This window comes from Papaver somniferum, unplaced genomic scaffold, assembly GCF_003573695.1.
Source record: "Papaver somniferum cultivar HN1 unplaced genomic scaffold, ASM357369v1 unplaced-scaffold_21, whole genome shotgun sequence".
Classification (NCBI taxonomy): Eukaryota; Viridiplantae; Streptophyta; class Magnoliopsida; order Ranunculales; family Papaveraceae; genus Papaver; species Papaver somniferum.
The window spans coordinates 4212877-4237049 of NW_020631041.1; the positions used below are offsets into that span (position 1 = coordinate 4212877).

At 37.3% G+C, this 24173-nt stretch overlaps 2 protein-coding genes across 2 annotated transcripts; one reads left to right on the forward strand and one right to left on the reverse strand.

The window, feature by feature from the left end:
* Positions 1-6220: 6220 nt before the first annotated feature.
* LOC113339464 lies at positions 6221-9374 on the reverse strand. Its single transcript, XM_026584731.1, has 5 exons — positions 9211-9374; positions 8749-9004; positions 7240-8514; positions 6590-7152; positions 6221-6440 (listed from the first exon to the last, which is right to left on the reverse strand). Exons 1-5 carry the CDS (start codon positions 9372-9374, stop codon positions 6221-6223), a joined length of 2478 nt encoding a protein of 825 aa, XP_026440516.1.
* Positions 9375-18277: 8903 nt separating this feature from the next.
* Positions 18278-22546, forward strand: LOC113339237 (hydroxyproline O-galactosyltransferase HPGT1-like). The gene is made up of 12 exons (XM_026584536.1): positions 18278-18601; positions 18701-18764; positions 19536-19585; positions 19675-19877; positions 20087-20150; positions 20232-20304; positions 20692-20812; positions 20983-21070; positions 21160-21210; positions 21454-21525; positions 21782-21894; positions 22110-22546. Exons 1-12 carry the CDS (start codon positions 18489-18491, stop codon positions 22130-22132), a joined length of 1035 nt encoding a protein of 344 aa, XP_026440321.1. The 5' UTR covers positions 18278-18488; the 3' UTR covers positions 22133-22546.
* Positions 22547-24173: the final 1627 nt, after the last annotated feature.

Consider the following 24173-nt stretch of genomic DNA (forward strand, 5'->3'; position numbering starts at 1 on the left):
TAATTTAATAAAGACAAGCATCCTGATAGCACTCCATGATTAGTCGAGATTCAAATGTAAGTAAGTGACCATTTCTTCTAAAGGAAGATGACGAAGATGTGTTGGGGATGACATACCCATATCTAAGTACAATATACGCATTGTTACACTTAGTATAGTAATATACTCAATTAAATTTTACATCCTCAGGGAACTTGTTAGCTAGATATAGCTCAGCGCCAACGCAACGTCATTGGAATGGTACAATGAATGTAATCATGTACTTAAAAGTAACCATTGACATGAGTTTGTTTTATCCCAACAAAGACATAAAAAGGAACGCTAAAGGAACTGCAATCCAAAGGTTGTTGATTATGAAGGAACAATAATCTCTTCTCCAATGAAAGTAATCAGGGGGAGATATGGTAGACTATTTTCTAAGTCATTACCGATATTCAGTTTCTAAAAGTACATGACTAAAGAAATTTTCTGGAACAACTCTGAAAGTAAACAGGGGGGGGGGGGGATTCAAGGATATGATGTCGACATATTTTACTTCGAAATTGAAGTTGTGTTCTACTCTTTTTCCCTTCGATCGAGAATAGTTTTTCCCAAAGGGTTTTGTTACTCGACAAGGTTTTTAGCGAGACAACACTAAAAACATCCAGTATATTGAACTTTGAAGACATAAAGATCGCGTTGATATTACTGAAAGTATCTGAATAAAAAAAATGAAACGAGATATTCTCTTAAGCAACGTAACTTCCAGAATCAACAACACGGTCTTATAAACATTCAAGTCACCAAAGTAAAGTGTGATAAACTCCTTTTGAATGCATTAGACTAATGAAAATTATCTGACATCAGGGGGATCATCTAATGGTTTGTTGAACTATTTTCTATCACCGAAGTTGCTTTTTCCCACAGTGTTTTGTTACTCGGTAAGGTTTTTTGAGACAACAACAAACACCGGGAATATAATTTCCCAGCTAAGGTTATTGTCTTTCCCACGAGGATTTTCTGCCTTCACAGTTGTGAAGCAATTAGTCAACTTCAACGGAGCAAAGTGATCATCTGCAATGGATCACCTTTACTTGCATCTATCACGTTGTACTCTTTTCCCTTCATCGAGGTTTTATCCCACTGGGTTTTCCTTGTCAATGTTTTAATGAGGAAATATATTTGAGTCCATCTATATTCTAAGTTTGCTTAATATTTTTCTATTTTTCTTTAGTTCAAGTTTTGTCCCTCTGGGTTTTCCTGACGAAGTTTTAACGAGGCAATTAACTTAGAATCGTCGATCCTTGAAGATCGTATTGCATGTGATGAACTACATGTAAAGTACGAGACAATATGTGAAGTACTACATGTGAAGAGTTGTACCAAGGTTTTATCCCACTGGGTTTTTCCTTGTCAAAGTTTTAGTAAGGCAATTGATTTGGCACAATAGTCATAAATGAGAGAACTACATTTGAAGATAAACATTCGAAGCCTATATGTGAAGCATTGCATATGAAATTTTATTGAACCGCACAACGGGGAGTGTTAAAGGGCCCATGCCCATGGATGTGCGGTCCAAAACAGAAGACGTTTTTTTCCCCTTTCCATGTATATAAAGGATAATCTATCCATGTACCAGGGTTTACCCTTATCAATGAAACCCTTCTCTTTGTCTGCCTCTTCCTTTTTCCCTATTATTCTATTATTCTACTATATATATATAGTTTCTTGAAGATTTAAATTGCACGCGCAGTAACTAAGACTTTCTATGTATTTAGTTTGTGTGCAACATTTTTTTTGGCTCGTTACTCAAGTGAAATATTTATTTTCTCATACTAGTCAACCATAATTTTTTTCAAAATATATCGAAAATTGGAAAAAGTAAATAACTTGGCATCAAGTAGATAAACGTATCCTGAAAATATCTCCATGTGCTAATAAAACTCTCAATATATTGACTAATAAAAATTTATATGCGCTGGAAATATACTATATGAATTTTCAAAGAACCCCTAACTCTCTATATATTTTTATTGAATTATATATCATATATATCACGCCTCATACATTACATTATATAAATTTCATCTTTCGAACTCAAATATGCCTATAATGTTGATAACAAAATAGAACTGAGTTATTTGTTTGATACATGGATATACGTGTATTTATTTCTGGCAGTATGTGACTAAGGTACAGTCGCGTTCCTTACGCCTCTGAATCCCAGCAGGACTCTACGCACTTGATTCCCTTAGCTGATCTCACCCACAACTAAGAGTTGCTACGACCAGAAGTCGAGTACTTGATAAACCAATTTGTTCTCACACAGAAAAGTCTATTGAATAAATAAATTTGTCTCCCAGAGAAATACCTATGATTTTTGTTCCGTCTTTTATAAATCAAGGTGAAAAGTAACCAATTGATACACCGGAATTATATTACCGAAGAACAACCTAGTAATATCAATCACCTCACAGTAATCTTAATCGTATAGTAGCGAAACAAGATATTGTGGAATCACAAACGATGAGACGAAGATGTTTGTGACTACTTTTTATCTTGCCTATCAGAGATTAAATCTCGAGCAAATCTTAGAGAAGATAGTTCTCAATACGATAGAATACAACAAGATCTGAACACGCAACTACAGAGAAAATAGTTGGGTCTGGCTTCACAATCCCAATAAATTCTTTAAGTCGTTAACCTATAAACCTAGGTTAAAGGAGATTCTACTCTAGTCACAACTAGTATCACACAGGAGGTGAGTTGCTGGAGTTCTCCCTTATATAGTCTTCAAATTAGGGTTTTCAACCAATGTTACCTTGGTAACAAAGCATTCACCATTAGACGAAAACCTAATTAGACTTAAGATAATATCTTTCAACTGTTAGATCGAATTTAGCTTGTTACACACAAATGAAAAGTGACTTAATTTAGATATGGGTAATCGTACCTAAATGTATACACCTTGTTGGCTCAACAATAGTTAATCGAAGTTAGCCATATGAAAACTTTCATATCAACCTTGTCCATCTTAACACAATTAGTTCAAATGACTCAAATGAAACTAGTTCTAGAGTTGTTCAATTGTTTATATTATCATAGAAGTATACAAGACAAAATTGAAGCAACATCGATTTTGATTCACTTGAATCAATTCATGAACATTATAGCCACGGTTTGCAAAATATTGCATTTCTTAAATTATAAATGTATTAGTTCATGAACAAATCGATTTTAAAACATAACCTATTCAAGTATGCAAACGGGTACGCATACCTAAATAGCTGGACTTGGTCTGGGTTCGCCAATATGCGAACGGGTACGCATACTGTCGTACACCACCAAACTCAATTGAATTCCCGGTCTTGAACTTACGTCGGTACGCATACGGGTATGCATACTAAGTTTTCGGACTTTCAACTAACCAACTAGTACGCATACTTGTATGCATACTATGGTTCTCGGACTTGGAATAACTTGCAACGGTTAGCATACAAGTACGCATATTGTGCTATATTCAATCATGGTTAATTGTTCTAAACTCCCAATCCAATCATTGAAATATTCTTAGAAGACGACAATAGCTATCTCACACAAACTATTAGCTTCAAAGCAATTTTCAAGTGATCGATAGATCAATACGAAACATTCCGAGTCTACATGACTATCTCACACAAATCATGTAAGATATTATCAGGCGATTTTCACATGATCATCTTTTGACTTTCATCAAGAATATAAGATGAACTTGGTTAAGGTGAAAGCTTATCAACATATATTTCGAGAAATATGTAAGCGAGTTAAACTCAGCTCGAAATATCAAATGTGCATAATCGAAGTCTATATAGCTATACGACTTTTGTCTCAAATAGGAGATAGAGTATATATAGACTTTTGAGTGATAAATGAGTTAAAGTATCCACATACCTTTTGTTGATGAAGTTCCATAAGATCCCCTTAGTAGTTCTTCGTCTTCAATCGATGAACTCCGTGAAGTCTAAAGCTCAACTACACTTTCTATCATAATCCGAGATTTAGCTATAAGTAGACTAGAAATCAAGACTTATAGTTTTGGAAAATAAATTTGACAAACAAGCTTGAGATAGCAACGCTTGAGAGTTTAACCGAACAGTGCTCTAACTATATCATTTTCTCCGTTTTTTTGCCATTTAAGTGTTTGGTCATTTACCTGAGTGTGTTTATACAAGTTATGGTATAAAAGTGTTCTGACTCAATTTTTCGATTCTTAGAAATTATACTCTGATTTCTAACAATCGGTATGTTAGAGCTAGGTTATAATCTAATCAATCTCCTCCTCTGATTATAAAATAGTTAACCTTTCACGGTGTTTAGTTATTTTCAATTTTAATCTATGTTAGTCTTTTTTTATTTCTTATTATTATCGTTTTCCTATTTTATATCTAACTATATTATCACTTCTTCCTAATGTTTTTACAACAAGAATTGATCCAAATTGTGTTTACTATTGTTGTTGTGGAGCTTGTGGAAGCGTACGCATTATCAGGGATTGTCATGAAAGTATAGATTGATTTGTTCTTTCATCACCGGTTCAACAAAAAAGTTACTGATATTTTGGCCATCCATCAAAGGAATTTCAAATTTCAAAATTTCAAATTTCGGAAAAGTCTTTATAGAAAAACCACAATTATCTTTACTTTCTTTTTTTTTCCTCACCTAAAAGAGTATAGCTACTCCTAAAACTGTTGAGGATTTTCATGCCGGAAATATGTGCCAATCTCGGATTTTCATTCCTAATTATATATGATCCCTCAATCTTGTTTTGGAAATTTAGGGTTTCACTTAATTAAAAATTGCAAATCATGCAAACCTTTTTATCATAACCTTGTGGTTGAAAACATCATTTGGAGACAGAAAAAGATAATCAAGTCATCGATCTTGCGACTAAATTAAAAAATCTAACTCTGGAGCATAGTGATATTAATGAGGTTGTAATTCATCAATCTGATTGAGAAAATTTTTGAAGACTGGGAAGGTAGATTGTTGAGAAGCATTTGAATAAACCATGGAGTATCAGTGGTCAACTTGTAATACTGTATGATTGCAATACCAAGATGATTTATCATGAGTTGTACTGGAACCATCAATGCTTTTGGATTAAGATCAAGATTTATTGCCAGAGAGAATGAGTATTGCATCAGTTACAAAAATGGGGAAAGGTTATCGTGGGAGGTTTTGGCTATACATCCCAGAAGATGCGTTTGTTGCAGTTGGAGATTCTGTAAAGGTATGCATAAATATGATATTAATAACCCACTTAAAAGAGGCGTGATGGCTATCACTAACTCTGGATGTACTAGATGGATTCTTTTTCTATGAGAAACAACATCACAAAATTTTTCTAAACTGTTATATATATATATATATAAATCATAATCCATTCGAACATGCATGTCAAGCTGCTACTACATGATTTTTTGGAGTTGATGGTGAAAGTGGTAAGAAGAAGGTTGCTGGAGTTTTTTTTTTTTTAAAGAACTAGTTTATTATTAAAATGAAAGCCGAGTTACACGCCCTGATGGAATTTGGGCTTTATCTGATACAAGAAAAGAAGTTAGGAATGGTGGTGTTGTATCCATCTATATTTCTGTCAAATTAGCCTGTGTTGGATCTGCTACTTTGTCCGCTCCTCTGTTCGCTAATGCATCAGCTGCTTTGTTTCCTTCTCTATATATATGGGTGATGCGGACATTCGGGATTTGCCTCAGAAGCTTGTGGATGTCTGTAATTAGATGATATAGATGCCAAGGGTATGCCGATTCAGTCAAATATGGTGATGTTAGCCAGTGTACAAGAGTTGTTGAGTCCATCTATAGGTGAAGATGACTCAGCCTCATGTTAACCACTTCCTTTAGCCTAAGGTAACATGCCTTTGTTTAAGCCACGATGGCCATAGTGCTGCCAAGAAGAATTGCTGATGAAATGATATGGTTCTCACATTGGTTCGGTAAGATGTATCCTGCTCCTCCAAACCCAGGCTTGCCTAAGATTTCTCGTGCTGCTCCATCAATGTTTAGTTTTAGCCATGGTGCAAGAGGGTGGTTGCCAGTGTACTGAAATGATGTGATAAAATTTTTGGCTGCCGCTTTTAAGATTCGGTGATTTCCCAATAATTACTGACGGAACATGGGTGGAAGTAAACTGGAATTTCCAGAACATGTTGAGTATTGTGTATGCTGGTTTTTGAGAACTCATTGATTCAAAAACATGTTGATTCCTTGTCAACCAAATGCCCCAAAGAGTGAAGCAGAGCAAGCAAGTGATATGCTGTTGGGAGTTGTTGTCCATCTTTAAAATCCTCTGCATTGATTGTTGCTGTAACAAAGAAATGAAACCAGTTAGAGGAGGGTATAATTATGCCACCTGATTCCAAATTTGTTTGGAGGCTGGACAATGGAAGAACAAGTGTTCCACCGATTCTGGTAGAACAAGACATCTAGGACATAAGGGAGAAGTGGATATCCTCCTCTCGTACAACATTAGTTTGTTTGCCAGGCCTTCTAAAGTAATCTTCCAGATGAAGAATTGAATTTTTGGAGGACAAGGTAGCTTCTATATGTCTTTGAACCTTGTGGAATCTACTGTAGCTTGCTGTTGGCTTTCCTCCGATTGAATTATCATCGAGTACGCTGATTTGACAGTGAACTTTCCATCTGTATTGAGTCCCCAAACCAGTTTATCTGGACAGGCAGGTGTTGGTAGATGGATGCTTAAGATGTTGTCGGTAACAGACTGTGAAGGCGATATGGACTCAATTTTTTGTTTATCCCATTGATTAGTGATGGGATCTATCAGGTCTGCAACTTTAGAGAAGTTGGACAAGTGGTTGTGAGGTAAGGGTGGTTGGTTTGGGATCCAACCATGATTCCACAACGGTATATCTAATCCATTTCCTATAATGTGCTTCAAACCTTGTTTTAGGATTGGATGTAGAGAGTTGACTGCTCTGCATGATGGAATGGGTTTGGAAACTCTTACATGGTGCATATGGAGGAGATCCTTACCCCTCAGATAGGTGGAATTGTAGAGTTGACCCCATAATGACGAAGGATGTTGTTGTATGGACCATGCTCGCTTAAGAAAGAGGGCCTCGTTTATCGGAGATGCTGCTCGAATTCCAAATCCTCCTTCCTGTATTGGCTTCGTAACTTTCTGCTAGTTGATTGGGTGAAGATTCCTTTCTGAATTTGAGTGCCCCCGTAGAAAATTCCTATAGACCTTGTCCAGTTTTTTGTGCACATGTCCAGGGAGCATTGTATTCTGCATGATATGGTTCGTTGTTCCTACCAGTGAGGTATTTATCATTGTCAATCTCCCCATTGGTGACATAGAGTGAGTCTTCCATCCTGGCATCTTTAGGGCCACTTTGTTGACAATTGTCGTGTAAGCAGTAGAAGAGTTCCTTCCCATCGTTAGCGGTACCCCAAGATATGTAGCCGGTGTGGTTGTAAATGGAATTTGGAACACTGCTTGGAGTTGTTGTATTGTTGCAGGAGATAGTCGAGGATGATGAATTAGTGATGATTTGGTAAGATTGAAATATTGGTTTGCCGAGGAACTGTACTTGTTGAGAACATTAAGAAGATTGTAACATTGCTCAATGGGTGCTTGGCTGGCTAGAATGAGGTCATCCGCGTACATCAGGTGCGAAATTGGAGGTGCATTTTTTGAAATCTTCACTCCCTTGAACGATCTTGTCAACTCAAGATATAGAAGGTTCGCTGATAAAATTTCTGAGCACAGAATGAAAATATAGGGCGACAGCGGGTCCCCTTGACGAATTCCACATGTGGGTTTGATAAATCCATAGAGAGCTCCATTAATCTTCACAGCATATGTTACTGAAGTTATACAAAACATGATACGATCCACAATCCAAGTAGGAAGACCCAATGCCAAAAGAGCACGGTGAATGAAGTTCCAGCTGAGTCTATCATAGGCCTTGTGAACATCTATCTTAAGTGCCACTTTCGGTGCCTTGCCAAGTTTAGTCGAGCAAATATGGTGAAAAATCTCTTTTGCGATAGAGATGTTGTCTTGAATTGACCTGTGAGGAACAAATGCACTTTGCATAGGGCTTACCAGAACATAAAGCAAAGGACGAAGCCTGTTTACCAAAATCTTTGCAATCACTTTGTAAGAGACATTACATAGACTGATGGGTCTATCCTCTGTGGGAGCAGAAGGAGCCTCCGTTTTGGGAATCAACGTGATATTTGTATGGTTAATCTGGTGATCAAATGCTCCGGTGGTGAAAAATTGTTGCACCATATCACAGAAAGTTGGGCCTACTGTGTTCCATGAATGTTTGTAAAAGGTGCTTGAAAACCCATCCGGCCCAGGTGCACTATCAGAGGCAATACCTTCTAAGGCAAGTTTGATTTCTTGCGTTGTTACTGGACACACTAATTGTTGTTGTTGTTGTGTTGAAATTCTAGGAGACGCACACGACAAGAGGGAAAGGTCCACAGCTGTTGTAGACACTTGATAAATCTTCTCAAAATAAGATACAAAGGTTTTCACGATATCAACATGATCAGTTAGCCAAACTCCATCTTCATTTTTGATATATTTGATAGTGTTTCTAGCCCTATGTATAGTAGTTGTGGTGTGAAAAAAGTTGGTGTTTCGATCTCCTAGCTGTAGCCATTGGATGCGAGATCGTTGGCGCCATTAAACTTCCAGGTGATTTAAAAGCCTTTGGTGAGAGAGTAACATCAGATGTGCCTTTTCAACAGCCTCAATTCTTTGTGCTCCATAAGTGACCGAACATAGATATTGAGCATAATCCAGTTCTTTCTCGGATTCTTTGATTCGCTGGGTGAGTGCACCAAAAGTTTCTCGATTCCATCGAGAAAGAGAGTTTCTTGTTGAAGCTAATTTCTTCTGCAAAACAAAACATGATGACCCATGTGCTGTAACTTGCCATGCCCTTTCCACTACTGCTTGATATTCCGGGCGAAGTAACCAATGATGTTCGAACCTGTATATTTTTCTTTGAAGTGTCCTAGAGTTACCAAAATTGAAAACTAACGGAGCATGGTCAGATGCAAATCTTCGTTGAACATAAACAGTGGCATTAAAAAATTTGTTTCACCAATAGTGGTTTGAACAAGCCCTATCCAAATGTTCTTGAATGAAATTACCTCCTAATGCTTATTAGACCATGTGAACAGGTTTCCCACAAACCCCAAGTCTAATATACCACAGTTGTTAAGCATAGATCGGAAAGCCTGGGCTTTCTGAAGAGATAATGGCCTACCTCCTTGTTTTTCTTCTTGACAAAAAATGTCATTGAAGTCTCCAATCATTAACCACGGCATGGTTCCCTGAGGCTGAAGCTGTCCTCCCATAGTTGTTGACGAGCCACCGTGTGAGGGGTGCCATAAATGCCCGTAAAGCACCATTGGTTTGGGTCCGCAGTTGTTGAGATGAGTGCATGTACGTAAGCTTGGTTTGCATGGAGCACTGTAACTGAAACATCATTAGTCCAAAAAGGAGCTAATCCTCCCTTATGTCTATTTACAGGGACAACAAAAAAGTGAGGATAGTTTAGGATGTTCGCCAACTGCTGATTTTTAACTCCAGAAGCAAGCGTTTATGACAGAAAAATGAGTGATGGGTTAAATCTTCGAGTTAATTATCGAAGTCTTTGAACTGTCAATGGAGAACCCACTCCTTGACAGTAATGGCAACTGCAAGATGAAACTTAGCTTATATAAAGACAACTCTCTTTATTAATGTGTAGAAAATCTCTCAAAACTAAACACAAGTTCTAATTTTGCTCATATGATCAATCACAACTTTGGTGATCATATATATATAGAACTATGAATTCCTTTTCCTAGTCATATTACCTTATTACATGTCTTTCCTTTTCTTAGAACTTAGCTAGCTCCTAATTCTTAGAACTTCATGTATTTCCTATTCTTATCCTAACCAACTTGTTAGTGATTTCTATATTGAAGATTAACCAACATTCTCCCCGTTAAGCTTCAACCTTACCCGTGACATATCTTGTACTCCAATCAGTTGTCTCATTTCTTCAAACTTGATCTGAGCTAATGCCTTTGTCAATATATCTGCTTTCTGCTCAGTTCCTGGTATGTGTTCAACGTTGATGATCTCCTTCTCGATACATTCTCGTATGAAATGATACCTTTTGTGAATGTGTTTCGTCTTCCCATGAAACACTGGATTTTTAGTGAGTGCGATTGCAGACTTATTATCAATCTTGATGAGAACTTTTTCAGGTTCTCTTCCTTTGATTTCACCCAACAGTTCTTGAAGCCATATTGATTGTTTAGCTGCTTCTGTTGCAGCCATGAACTCAGCTTCGCATGATAACAGAGCTACTGTGTCTTGCTTCTGTGAGCACCATGTAATAGGTGCTTCACCTAGATAAAATATATGACCAGTTGTACCTTTTCCATCATCTTGGTCAATATTATGACTGCTGTCACTATACCCAACAATTCCTTTTGATCCTCCTCGACCATACTTCAATCCACAGCTGATTGTTCATCTTAGATATCTCAATATCTGCTTTACTACATCACCATGAGACTTGCGTGGACTCTGCATATAACGGCTTGCTACTCCCACAGAGAAAGCCAAGTCTGGTCTTGTGTGTAACAAGTATCTAAGGCATCCAACATTTCTTCTATAACTCGTTGGATCAATCTCAGATTCTTCTTGTGCCTTTGAAACTTTAAGTCCAAACTCCATTGGTATCTTAGTTGGATTACAAGTTTCAAGTCCTGCTTCTTTCAGAATTCTCCTTGCATAAGCTTCTTGTTTAATCTGAATCCAATCTACTCCTTGATGGACTTCTATGCCAAGGTAATAAGTGAATTTTCCGAGGTCTGACATCTCAAACTTTGATGACATTTCTCTCTTGAACTCATTGATCACCTTAAGGGAGTTGCCAGTCAAAAATAGATCATCTACATATACTGAAATCACAAGAAGCGTTCCCTTTTCTTCTCTTCTGTATACTGATGTTTCTTTAGAGCACTTAACAAATGTGATTTCTCTTAAGATTTGATCTAACTTTGTATTCCAGGCTCGAGGAGCTTGTCTTAGACCATATAGAGCTTTTGATAACTTATAAACCTTATGCTCTTGTCCTTTTACTTTAAAACCTTCTGGTTGTTCAACCTACACATCTTCTCGCAATTCAGCATGTAAGAATGTTGTCTTAACGTCTAAGTGGTGAATTTACCATGAGTTTGATGTTGCTTCTGCTATTAAGATTCGAATTGTCTCTAGTCTAGCAACTGGTGCGAAAACTTCATCAAAGTCTATGCCTGATTCTTGAACGTATCCCTTAGCTACAAGTCTTGCCTTATATTTGTTGACAGTACCATCAGCATTCCGTTTTATTTTGAAGATCCACTTAAGACCAATCACTTTTACCCCACCTGGATTATCAACTAGAAACCAAGTCTTGTTTCTGTTGATTGAGATAATTTCTTCTCTACGTGCTTGTGTCCATTTAGTCGAGACCTTTGCTTCCTGAAAATTCCTTGGTTCATCATTAACATAAAGTAGCATAATCTCACATTCTTCTGCAGCTTGAAGAACATAATCCTCCAGATACTGTGGCTTTTGTATTTGTCTTGTTGATTCTCGCAGTGGAATGGGTTGAGTTATTTCATCGATCTCCTCCTCCTCTTCTTCTTCTTCTTCTTCTTCTTCTACTTCTTCGTTATTCTCAGTGTTTTCATTATTCTCTTCTTCTCAATCCTTTGATTTGTAGTTCTTTGGTATTAGGTTCCATTCGTTTAAGAATACAACTTCGTGCATGAAAAGAGCTGTATCTGCTTCCCTTGTTTCATTCTTGTTTGTTTCTTCCATCTTTTGTATTCTTTCAGGGCATACAGAGGAGAAGTGTCCTGGTTTATCACATCTATAACAAATAATGTTTGATCTATCCTTCTTTTCTTTCCCTTGGTTTTGATCATTCTGACTTGTTGTTCTATCTTGTGAGTTAAACCTTTCTCCCCTTCCTCGGCCTCTGTTTACTCTACCACCTCTTCCACGACCTCTTCCTCTTGTCGCAGAGTTTTGTTGGTAACAGTTTGTGTACAAGAGTTTTCCTTGAGTTTCTCCATTGTTTTCTTCATCGAGGATTCTCTCTTCATGTGCTTTCAATCTTCCAATTATATCTTCATAGCTAGTATTCTTTAAATCTAAGACTTGTTCAAGAGAATCTATGATATGAATATACTTGGATCTTGGTAAACTATTGAGAAACTTCTTTACCAGTTTATCTTCATCAATGGATTGTCCAAGTGACGCAGCTTTTGAGGCTATCTCTGATAGCTTTCCTGCAAAGCTATCAATAGTATCAGTGTCTTTCATCTTCACTCTTTCAAATTCAGACATTAAGGTTTGCAGACGGGCTTCTTTAACTCGATCAGCTCCGAGATTACGTGCCTTTATTGCATCCCAAATTTTCTTTGAAGTTTCCTGTTCACCAAATTGTAGAACAAGACATTCTGGTATTGCTTGAAAGAGTAAACCTATAGCGATGTTGTTCTTATCTGCATCATCTGTTTCTGGTTCAATTGTATCCCACACCTTGTAGATTTTCATCAGTACCTTCATTCTCATGGCCCATACTGTGTAGTTTGTGGCGTTGAGGATTGGAACTTGTATTGATGGTGGCGTGAACTGTTTTGCACCCAAAATGGTGGTTTCGCTTTCCATGGCTCAGAAACAAGCTCTGATACCAATTAATGGCAACTGCAAGATGAAACTTAGCTTATATAAAGACAACTCTCTTTATTGATGTTTAGAAAATCTCTCAAAACTAAACACAATCTCTAATCTTTCTCATATGATCAACCACAACTTTGGTGATCATATATATATAGAACTATGAATTCGTTTTCCTAGTCCTATTACCTTATTACATGTCTTTCCTTTTCTTAGAACTTAACTAGCTCCTAATTCTTAGAAATTCATGTATTTCCTATTCTTATCCTAACCAACTTGTTAGTGATTTATGTATTGAAGATTAACCAACAGACAGTTCCAAGATATACAACTCATGGCGACTTCGGGTGCTGGTTTCCAGCAACCCGTGTTTGAGAGGTATCATCAGAGTCTGAGTCATCATCTTGAAGACTTAATTTCCATGCATGACATGGCGGGACTGGTGACGGAGGGGAAGCTGTAATTGCCAGACTAGGGGTGTGACCCGAGGTTTTCCGAGATCGTTCTTGAGGGAAAAGCTCAAGAAATTGGAAAGAAGAAGACTGGGTATTAAGGGATAAAAGAGGGTCAAACTGAGCTCTTTTCAAAGGGGTAGAAGAAGAAGTTCATGAGAATGCAGCTGATGTTGAAGGTTATCTGGGGTGATCATTGTGTGAGGGGATAATATCTTAAAACCACTTCTTGAAGCAGCAGTACTATGAGCATACCCCATGGTAGGAGACCCAGAAGAAACCGAAGATGGGGTAGGTGAATGAGGTGAGTATGGGAATGAGTTAAAACCAGGGATGTGAACAGTGGGGTTGCAGGTCGAGTTAGCTAATGGTTTAACTGGTGTTGGGGTTATGGGGATTTGATGAGTTGGGTGGGGAAGGGTTGAGCTTTGAGAGGGATGATGGTTGAGGGATTGCCACGCAGATGAAGCAAAAAATAAACTGAGGAATGTTTTTGAAGTATTCAGTGTCAGACTGATCACCTGATTGCCTCAAAGTTTGGGTCCATGCAAATTCAGGATCTGTCGGACTTTCTGCAGCTTCTTTTCCACGTGTCGTGTGAACAGGATTCCATGTATTAGAATTTACCTGTAAGCCCATATCCCCTGACAGAGAACCAGCCGAAATTCCGGAGTGGGAACTCGAAGTAGCAGATGTAGATGTAGAAGGAAACACGCCAAACAGTTCATTGAAACCATGGACTTGAATCGGTGGCGATTTCTGGTACTTAACCGAGCTAGCTGCAGGAACGGTAGTTGACGGTGGCCCTTGAGTTGATGATGACTGTGGAGTTTGTGGCGGCGATGGATGTAGAATAGACGCTTGGAATCCCGTTGTGGGAAATTTTGATTTTCTTCGACAAGGGGATGGACGAGGTTGAGGTTGTTGAGGAAGCTCAGCCGGAGCATTAGGAAGTTTCGTCCTAATGTATTGGTGGCTCAAAGGATGATGAGGTAGGTTTACAGGGGGTTAGTCCACGAGTGAGTTGGAGAGAGTTTAATGTATTTTGAATCTTAGGGATTTTGAGGGAGTGTAAGAAAGTATTGAGAGTTTGAGAGAGTTTGGTGTGTTGAGTGTAGGGAGTTTGAGAGACTCTCCCAAAATCTCTACTTTTTTGAGAGATTTGGAGTGAGGCAAAAATACACTATAAACTCCCTAGAACTCCCCAGAACTCCACAAAAAAAACAAACTCCCTGTCATTCTAATTTTTACCACTAACAGGGAGTTTAAGAGTTTCTTTCAAACTCCCCCACGACTAACGGGGTTTTCTAGGGAGTTGGGAAGACTCTTCTAAACTCTCCCACGACTAACGGGGATTTTAAGAGACTCCCTCGAACTCCCTCACGACTAACGGGAAAAAACACAACTACACCCAACTCCCCCAACTCCCTTGAGTACTAACACCCTGTTAAAGTGGCCTTCATCTTCATATTCCAGCTGTATTTTGGAGGTGGAGGGAGCGGTGGAGGGGTTACTGAAGGGTTAGGATTTCTTGGTCTCGCCGGACATTTGTTAGTTATATGACCAGCAAAACCACATAGAAAGCATACTGCGGGGAGAAACTCATAAGCCAATTGAACCCAAGTTTTCCCTTCAATATTGAGTAGATATCCAGGGGCGAAGGGTTTGTTTGTATCAACTGTTAATTTGACTCTCGGAATTTGGCCATATAAATCAAAAGCTGAGATGGAACCCGCTGAGCTTAGCAAATCTTCAACGCTTTTCTCATCCTTAAAACAAACAGGAAGGTTAAGGATTTGAGTCCAGAGAATAAGTTTTTGGAACGCTTTATCAGGGTGGTTTTGGTAGAATATCCAATCTTCCACCTGCATCGTGAACTAGCTACTAACCAAGGTTGAAGGGTTATAGCTTGTTCTTTATCTTCCTTACTGAAAGATGTCAACTTGAAGACGTTTTGCTCAGGTAAAGTTCTCAATTCCTTGATGATTATAGGCTCAAACAGCTGCTTGAGACCTTCACGAAGGGTGATGAAAAGAAGCCGCCCAACAAAAACTTTGATAACCACCGCGGCTTGATTGTAATCCACTAAAAGTTTCTGCATGCTTGCAGTTAATTGGAACACAAGTGCAGAATCCTCTGACAGAATTAATGATGAGAAACAAGAGCCAGAATGAGTATAATGGAGAGGTGGGAAAGAAACTGAAAGGGTTTTAGGAGAAGTCGGTGGAGGGTAAACTGATTTAAAGGACAGTTTAGAATTTTCTCGGTAGTTCTCCATCGGAACCACAAACAGACTTTGTTATTGGTTGAGCAGATCGGTGGAATCATGTAAGGATGAAACTCAGCTTTTAAGAAAAACTTTTAGAAGACTTTTGAGAACTTTGAAAATTTTCCAACCAGAAAAACAACACAGGATGCACTATCTCCAAGAACCAATATCACACTGACTTACACAAGAAAACAAACCAGCCACCAAACTGTCGGATATCGTAAATCATCTACCAAACTGAAGAAGGTGATTGGGATCTTAAGCTAAACCAGAGGGCGGTTCTTCTGTTCGTCTGAACTTCCACCTTGGATGCCCTGGAGATGGAGGTTCTGGATGGTTGTTGGAGTTAGAATTGTTTCTCAAGTGCCAAAAGTAAGTCATAAAAAGAGTACCAACGCACTAACCTTGATCCCACCTAAGGATGAAATTATAATAAAGGCTATTAGTGTTGTGGTTAATGATGATGATGTAAGTGATAGTGCTAGATTGGCAAGCGAACAATAAATTCAAATACTTCAATACCAGTCATTAATTGCAAATACTAAAAAGGACAACATGACTAATAACACAAATGGGAAGGATAAAGGTAAAATCTTAAGACTTAAAATTTCTTTATTAGTTTTCAAGTTTCTCTATTTTTCCAAAATGAAATTGCTTTCTTGGAATGTCCAAGTTATTTTAAATAATTTTACTAAACAATAATTACAAAATCTGGTCAAAACTCGAAGTCCTGATTTTATTTTCCTCAGTGAAACAAAATCTGGTGAAAACTGCATAATACTAGGATAAATCTCAATGGAATATAATGGAATTTGGTGATTTCAAAAGAATATTACAAATCTTCAATTCCAACTTGATATTATTCAGAAGGAACCAAATTCTAATAGTAAGCTTATGAGAGTTAAAGCCATTACTAAGGACTTAGAGAATTGGTACAATGTTCAGAATCAGTTTTATAAAAAGAAATCTAGATATAAATATGTGAATGATGTGGACAACAATATTAGGTATTCAATTCTCTGGTGAACAAGAGATTGCATAGAAATAATGTTAATACTTTAAGTGATAGCAATAGAAACTGGTATAGGGATAAAAATGATTTTATAGACCTCCTTACTACTCATTTTTGTTCTGTTGGATGTACAAGTAATCATGTTTGGACTGATGATGATTTTAGTATTATTCTTATATTCTTATAACTGATATGGATAATGTATCATTAATAGCAATTCCAACTGCAGATGAAATTGTTAGTGTTGTTAAATATATGTCATCTTGGAGTTTACCTGGCTCTGATGGGTTCCAAGATGGTTTATATTAGTCATAATGTCATATTAATTGTAGGTTAGGATGTAGTTGGCGTTATTCAAATACGTTTTGAATATGGTTTCATACCCATATATTTGAATAAGACATACATATATATGTCTGATCCTTAGAGTTAAATATCCTAAAATACCTGTTGAATCTAGACCTATCGGCCTCTATCGGTCTCTGTAATGTTTCCGATAGTGTCCAAAATTTTGGCCAAAATGATTAGACTTTATCTTAAGAAACCAATCTCTCCATACCAAGCTTCCTTTACAAGTGATAGAGTTATCCATAATAATATTATAATTTCCTATGAACTTATTCATACCATGAAACAGAAAGAGGGCTTGGGTCACTATGACTTTAAACTTGATTTGTCAAAGGTTTTTTACATACTTGAATGGACTTTCCTTAGGAAAGTGCCGTCTCAATTTGGTTTCACTTTGGGAGACATTTTTCTTAATAAAAATTAAATGATAACGTATTTGAAGATAATATTTTGGATATATGCTCGTCTCATAAAGCTTCAAATACCTGCGAAAAATCAGCAGATTCTAAAATACTAAACCTCGCCATCTACTGATTTTTCAAAGTAGTCGATGTTCGAGTTGCACGTTTCAGAACATGTTCATTTTTTGTGGATATGTAGAGCTTTGTAAGAAAAAAAACATCCGTGAAGTATTAACTTCAAATATGCTATCATTTGGTTTTTATACAAAAAAAAAAGAAAATAAAAGTACTCAAAATGTGTGATTGTGTGAAAATAAGAGTGTGAGAGGATTCTCTTTCGCGGATAATTAGGTAAAAAGCAATCATGCATCATTATTAACGCGATATATCTATCATGAGCCATAGGTCAACATGCAAATTGGATACAATTTTTTATCGTAGTAAGGATTCATCAAGCAAGTCTTACTGTGGAGTCCAACCTATTCCAAGCTTGGAAAAAATGTCAAATATGAAGTTTAATGACCTCCAAGTTAAAGTTATCCATACTTTTTTTAAGACACGTTCCAAGATTTCATGGAAAATACCAAGAGAAAGCGGTAATCTAATTCCCTTGTAACACGATTCCGAATCGTGCTGAATCGTTGATAGTTTCTTCTTGACCATCGATTTTGACACACAAAATGGAACACGTACGATTGCGAGTCGCATACCTTTTATTCCAAGACACCCTCACAGAGTTAGGTCGACAGAGTATGCGTCAAAATATGTCACCACCGTTAAAAAAACAGAAAAAGATAACCACACCATGACATCAAACACTCTCCAATAGAAAGCAAAAAATTTACTATATCTTAACTCTTACGTTACCGATTTTTTTAACCCCGACGAATTTAATTTCCCTCAAATCTTAATCCTCACCTCTTCATTTCCAGATCTACCCCATCTTATTCGGCCAACACCTCCAAAATGTTGAGGCTATTTATGTCATTCGTAACTCAGTGTTCCCTTTTAATTAACCTCCTCGTTAATGAAAGAAGCAAAAAAACGGAAACATAATTAAAAACCTAAATCGGTTAAAAGGAAACATCCCTCTGTCTCTATCTATTTCTATTTCTCTACCAACTCTCATCACTCTTCTTCTTCAGTTGTTGGATTTGAGTATTTCTATTCTAGATCTGATTTTCAAAGAATTTTTCTTCTGATTTTGATATTAATTTGGGAGGGAAATGAAGATTTGATTGATTAATTAAACAGTAATAAAGATGCAGAGTCGGGGATCGGGTAATCGATTATCTGGATTGGTTTTCCGATCCCGAATTTCTATACTTACTTTTACAATGGTTGCTGCCATGGCTACTCTATACGTTGCTGGAAGGTATCTTTGATTTGATTTTCATTTGCTTGATTTTCTTCATCTCATTGGCGCCAAATTGTACCTGGATATGTGAATTGATTGGTGAATTTTATCTGATAGGTTGTGGCAGGATGCAGAGAATAGAGTGTATTTGATTAATGAGCTTGATAGAATCACTGGAAAGGTAATTCACTAATTCTTCATGTTTTTGTGTTACAAATTTAGGGTTTCAGGAGGATATTTGTTGGTAATTAGTTCGAATTTGTATGTATGAGGAATGAGATAATTGCCCAAGAGATCTGGTACTTCCCTTAGGGAGAAATAATGTATGTTTCAGTTTAGTGATCCAAGAGCTAGAATTGTATAACTGAAAATATTTTATGTTGCTGATGTAACTTTGATAAATGCATTTGGATTTAGAGATGACAGTTGTGGGACATGGAGATCTTTCTAGTCTAGGGTGTTTACTAGGTGATTTTACTAAAACATTTGAATTTAGTTATGCTGGTTTAACAAATGATCATGTACTACGTTTCTTTTTCTTGAGTAAAATTTATTAGAATATCTGACCTAGGACTGCTTTAGTGTAGGATGTTTGGTTAATGGTTGTACTGAGCATTTGAGCATCGTATGCTGGTGTATGACCCACCCATGTGCCATGTTTCTGTTTCCCTGAGTAAATCCCTAGAATTGTCTGACCAAGGAATGTTTAAGTCTAGCATGTTGGTGATGTAAAGTTTAGGCTCGTACTTGATCAATCATGCAATGTTTTAGGGATGTCTCACAGCTCAGATAGGGAGGTACAGTGGGAAAGTGTAACTATTTGTCCTACTCTCTTTTCATCTTGATTGCGGGATTGGATAGCGTTTTATATTGCCTAAGCCTCAATAGCCTTGTTCTGTTAGAGAAATTTTGAAAATATAATTCTGATTGATTAGGGATCGTCCATTTTCAGGGGCAAACCGCGATATCCGTTGATGATACATTAAAAGTCATAGACTGCAGGTACGTAATTATAGTTACAAGTTTGTTGGTTGTTGCACTTATACTACTCTTTTTTTGAGTGCTAGGATGATGGATCCTAATTTTGTCAGGGAACAGCAAAAGAAATTATCAGCTCTTGAGATGGAGCTGGCTGCAGCTAGACAGGAAGGTTTTGTTTCAAAGCACTTGTCACTGGTAACAGAGACTGACAAGACAAAACCTAAGAAAAGATTGGTAGCTGTTATAGGAATACTTACAAGGTTTGGCAAACAAAACAATCGGAATGCGATCCGTAAAGCTTGGATGCCAACTGGTAGGATATTGCACCTCTTCTCTTTCTTTATATATTGCTCATGCTAAAAATCCTAAAACTTTATTTGTATAAATATTTTGAAGGCAGGAAAGATTCAAGGGTAATTTTAAATGATTCACGAATGTTTTCTGGTTAAGAGCATGTTTGCAAATACTTCTTAATTTTATTTTCTTGCTACAACTTACAATTCTAAAACACAATCTGCGCAGGTGCAGCTTTGAAAAGAATGGAAGAGGACAAGGGCATTATCATAAGATTTGTTATTGGAAGAAGGTTACATTCTTTGCATGCCGAATTAAAACTTCCGGCTTTAGTTTCAAATCTCCTTGTAACTTAGTTTGTATTGAGTTTCAGTGCGAATCGTGGAGATAGCTTGGATAGAGGGATTGACCGTGAAAATGGGCAGCACAATGACTTCATTATTCTTGTAAGTTCAGTAGATCAGTGAACTGCTTAATCTTTTAAAAGCACGCCAAACTTGTAGTTATGGATATAAGACATTGTTTGAATGTTGCCTCCTCTAGCCTATTATAAATGGCTAGTGCTCGTAACACAACCATGAAACCGCGTTATAGTAGAGCATAAAATTGTAACATCTGCTCTTCATTTATACAAGAGAAAATGGCGGCTAGAACAGAGGTGGATGATCAATCGGAAAATTTCTTTTGTATAAGAAAGATGATCCTCTATTATGTACCGTAGCACTGATCCTCAGACAAATTAGGTGTCAAAATTTTATATACGTGCTGACTGCTCTCGTCATATGAGATATGAATAGCCTTCATCATGTTAATAACATCCTATTCTTGAACAGGACAACACTGAGGTACCTGAGGAGCTTCCAAAGAAGACAAAATTGTTCTTCGCCTATGCCGCAGATACCTGGGATTCAGAGTTTTATGCTAAGGTCAACGATGATGTTTTTGTTAATATTGGTAGGTGGTAGTCACTAAATAAATTACTAGTATAGTAGCACTTACAGCTACAACCTAGTTTAGATGAGATCCAAAAATATGTTTTAAGCACTCTCATGTTGTTAGAGTACTTGTCAATTATAAACTAACCTGGTTCATGGGTGTCATCATACCTGATCCTTCTTGCGCAGATCCCTTGACGACAATTCTGGCAACTCATATGGACAAGCCTCGTGTTTATATTGGGTGCATGAAATCAGGAGAAGTTTTCTCTGAACCGTAAGTGTAGCTTCTATTACTCACTGTTCAATTGGTTGCCTCAACTTTTTATAAGTTCGCATAAAATAGTTAACTGTTAATTCTTACAGGGCACACAAATGGTACGAACCAGATTGGTGGAAGTTTGGAGATGGAAAATCGTGAGTTTTTATTCTTATTTTACGTATGATATATTGAACGCAGCTTTTTTACAGAAGGCCAAGTGTGTCTTAAGTATAATCCCATGAAAATATAACATCAGTCCGTATGTTGTTCCACTATTCTGTTCTTCAGCATATGCCTTTCCAATTCTTTTGTTCCTTTCCTTAAGTTGCTTTCTTTTTTACTTTTATTTTTTTTATAATTTCTTGTTATCCTGAACTGAGTTTCTTGGTTTCTGATAGATATTTCCGTCATGCTTCTGGTGAGATTTTTGTCATTTCCCGAGCATTAGCGCAGTTCGTCTCAATCAACAGGTTATCTTTCTTTTTGGTCCCTCCTCCTTAGTCCTTTTATGCATAATAAACTCTTTTGCTGGTCACACTGAGGGGTGCCGCGGGAGGTGAAACTTACACCACTGCATGTTTCTGTTGGCTCCATCTCTCTTTTGGATTGTTTTCCACCTCTTATATCTGTGATGCCTCCCTGTTGGGGTTCAACATTTTGTATTACAATGGCATCTTTCTTTCGATTTTTTTGCAATTACTGAGTGTAGCTTCTATGTTGTGGCAGAGATATGCTTCGTACATATGCCCATGACGATGTCAGTGTTGGATCATGGTTCATAGGGCTATCTGTAAAGCATATTGATGAAGCGAAATTTTGCTGCTCATCTTGGTCCTCAGGTCTCTCTCTCTCTCTCTCTCACACACACACACACACACACACACTGACTATTTACTTTTTTCTTCTTATTTGACAAGAACAAGAGAAAGTTTACTTCCCAATATTACATGAACAAGAGAAAGTTTACTTCCCAATATTACATTAAAATTGGTTGTATAGGCAAACACAGGTTTTAGAATTGTTAACTGAAGATTTATTTCTCTGTTTTGTTTAGGAGCAATATGTTCAGGTGTTTAGTTCAATCCATCTCAAGTCTGGGAAGAACAAACTTACGAGAACATCCTCCAGGTATCTGTAAATGGTGTTTAAAGTCCACTTCCCGCTCCTGACACATTTTTAATGTGGGAAATTGGATAAAGCTAGTTATAACATAGAATCCAGTCAAATTGTTTCCCCGAAGATAAAGCCATGCAATTGCAGTTTGCACTCACGGATACCCTTATACATGGTTTGCTTCTCATTCTTTACCTTTTTGGCTATTATTTTCTTCCCTTACTTAGGGTATAGAATTTAATTTTCTTTTTTATTCGATTCACACTCAGGAAATAGTTGTATTCAATGAGTTTGTCTAACTTTTTGAAATATATTAGAACGATTTTACACAGCAGGGAAAAAATATAGCCTCTATTGTTTCTCTTCTCTTAGGAGATGTCACATTATCTCCATGTTTGTAGAAAAATTCTTGCAAGGACATTGGAAGAGTAATGACATGGGTCTGTTTAACCCCTGTCATTAACTATATTTTTAAGTTCCTAACCAATCTAATAAACATGTCTTTAGCCAGAGTGTCCAAACTGTTTTACCTACCAATTATGAAATTGACATATATGAATGAAACAAGATAGTCGCTTCCCATTTGGGTTTTGCCATTAAAGTCTATTCTAGTTAACAAAAAAGAAAGAATCAAGAAAAGCAATAGCAACCAACTCAGCCAGGTCCTCAATTATATGATGTCCTCATGATAACAGCATTTATCTGCCCAATGACTAGGAAGTGTATGAGACTAGATGTTGAAACTTGTAAACCTCTGCTTGTTAAGAAGGACGCGAGAAATTGTTGGAAGCTAATTTTTCACTGAATTGTGATAGTGAGATTGGACTTGGATACAAATTACAAAATAAAACTCAATAATGTTAATCCTGTCCAGAAGCAGTAGTTAAGGCTAGAAATTTGTTCAGAACTTATGACATTTTTCTTTCTTAGTTAAGATCCTTTACGACTTCTAGAAGCAACTGAAGCTGTTTACGACTTCTAGAAGCAACTGAAGCTGTTTTGGAAACCCAATTTCAGAACAACAACTACTAGGGAGCAAAATAAGTTAATTTTTTGTTTAACAAACTGTTGTTACCTGCTCTCAACTTCATAACTCCCTCTTGGAACTAATAAGAACCCATACACCGAATTGCTAACTAGGCTCGAGCCAGGACTAAAAATATCGCCAAGCTGCCTCCTTAACCAATTTTGACCGCACACCACCCCAAAAGATAGTTATCTCTTTCTCGGCTGCCCATCCACGTCAAGTGGGACCTATAAACATCGTCTGCAACACCTAGACACGTCACAATGTCGGAAACCCTAAATTTTAAGATAAAATACCACGTCAGACCCCACATTTCTACAAATCAATCAACACCGTCAAATCAAGAACCTCATATCTGACCGATCATACATTCCCATGACGTGTATTACCATCTCTCTGATGTCACACCCCACTACCACCTCATCCCTTTGTCCTTGCTGATATCAAAAAAAAACCTAAAAAAATTATATTCGTACGAAATTACCCCTTGAAAATTATAAAAGGGCATTAAAATCTGACCCAATGAGAGAACAGTACGTGTACGGTACCCACGTGGCTATTATTATATTGCCACGTACGTGACATATGAGCTGGATGAAAAATCTTTTAACGTGGGTCCCACGCTGGATACTGTATTTCTAGGCTGTCGACACGTCAGTGGACCACGGAAGCAGATTTACCCCGACAGATAACCCTTGTTGGTGGGGCCCAACAATTGACAAAGCCGATAGTTGCGTGAGATGAGGATTATGATCTCGCGGAAGATAGTGATGCGATTTCAGACGTTGAGTTTGTCAATTGTTGAAAAAGTTTCCAAGTAGGGTCCGTTTATGGTACATGTTGTGCTGTTGGGTGTTATTTGACAACTCAAAGTTGCTCATGATTTTGCACATCGACTGTTGCTGTTGTGCACGCCCGTAGAAGCTGCATTGTACCTCGGTAGCTCTCGGAGGATAATAATATGCGTTATTATTACAC

Coding starts and splice junctions, on each gene's coding strand:
- LOC113339237 (XM_026584536.1), top strand. CDS start 18,489: ATGCAGAGTCGGGGATCGGGTAATCGATTATCTGGATTGGTTTTCCGA. Junction 19,586..19,674: donor TTAAAAGTCATAGACTGCAG/GTACGTAATTAT, acceptor TAATTTTGTCAG/GGAACAGCAAAAGAAATTAT. Junction 21,211..21,453: donor AAGTTTGGAGATGGAAAATC/GTGAGTTTTTAT, acceptor GGTTTCTGATAG/ATATTTCCGTCATGCTTCTG.
- LOC113339464 (XM_026584731.1), bottom strand. CDS start 9,374: ATGGGAGGACAGCTTCAGCCTCAGGGAACCATGCCGTGGTTAATGATT. Junction 8,515..8,748: donor GAATTGAGGCTGTTGAAAAG/GCACATCTGATG, acceptor TATTTTGAGAAG/ATTTATCAAGTGTCTACAAC. Junction 7,153..7,239: donor TGCACAAAAAACTGGACAAG/GTCTATAGGAAT, acceptor AAGCCAATACAG/GAAGGAGGATTTGGAATTCG.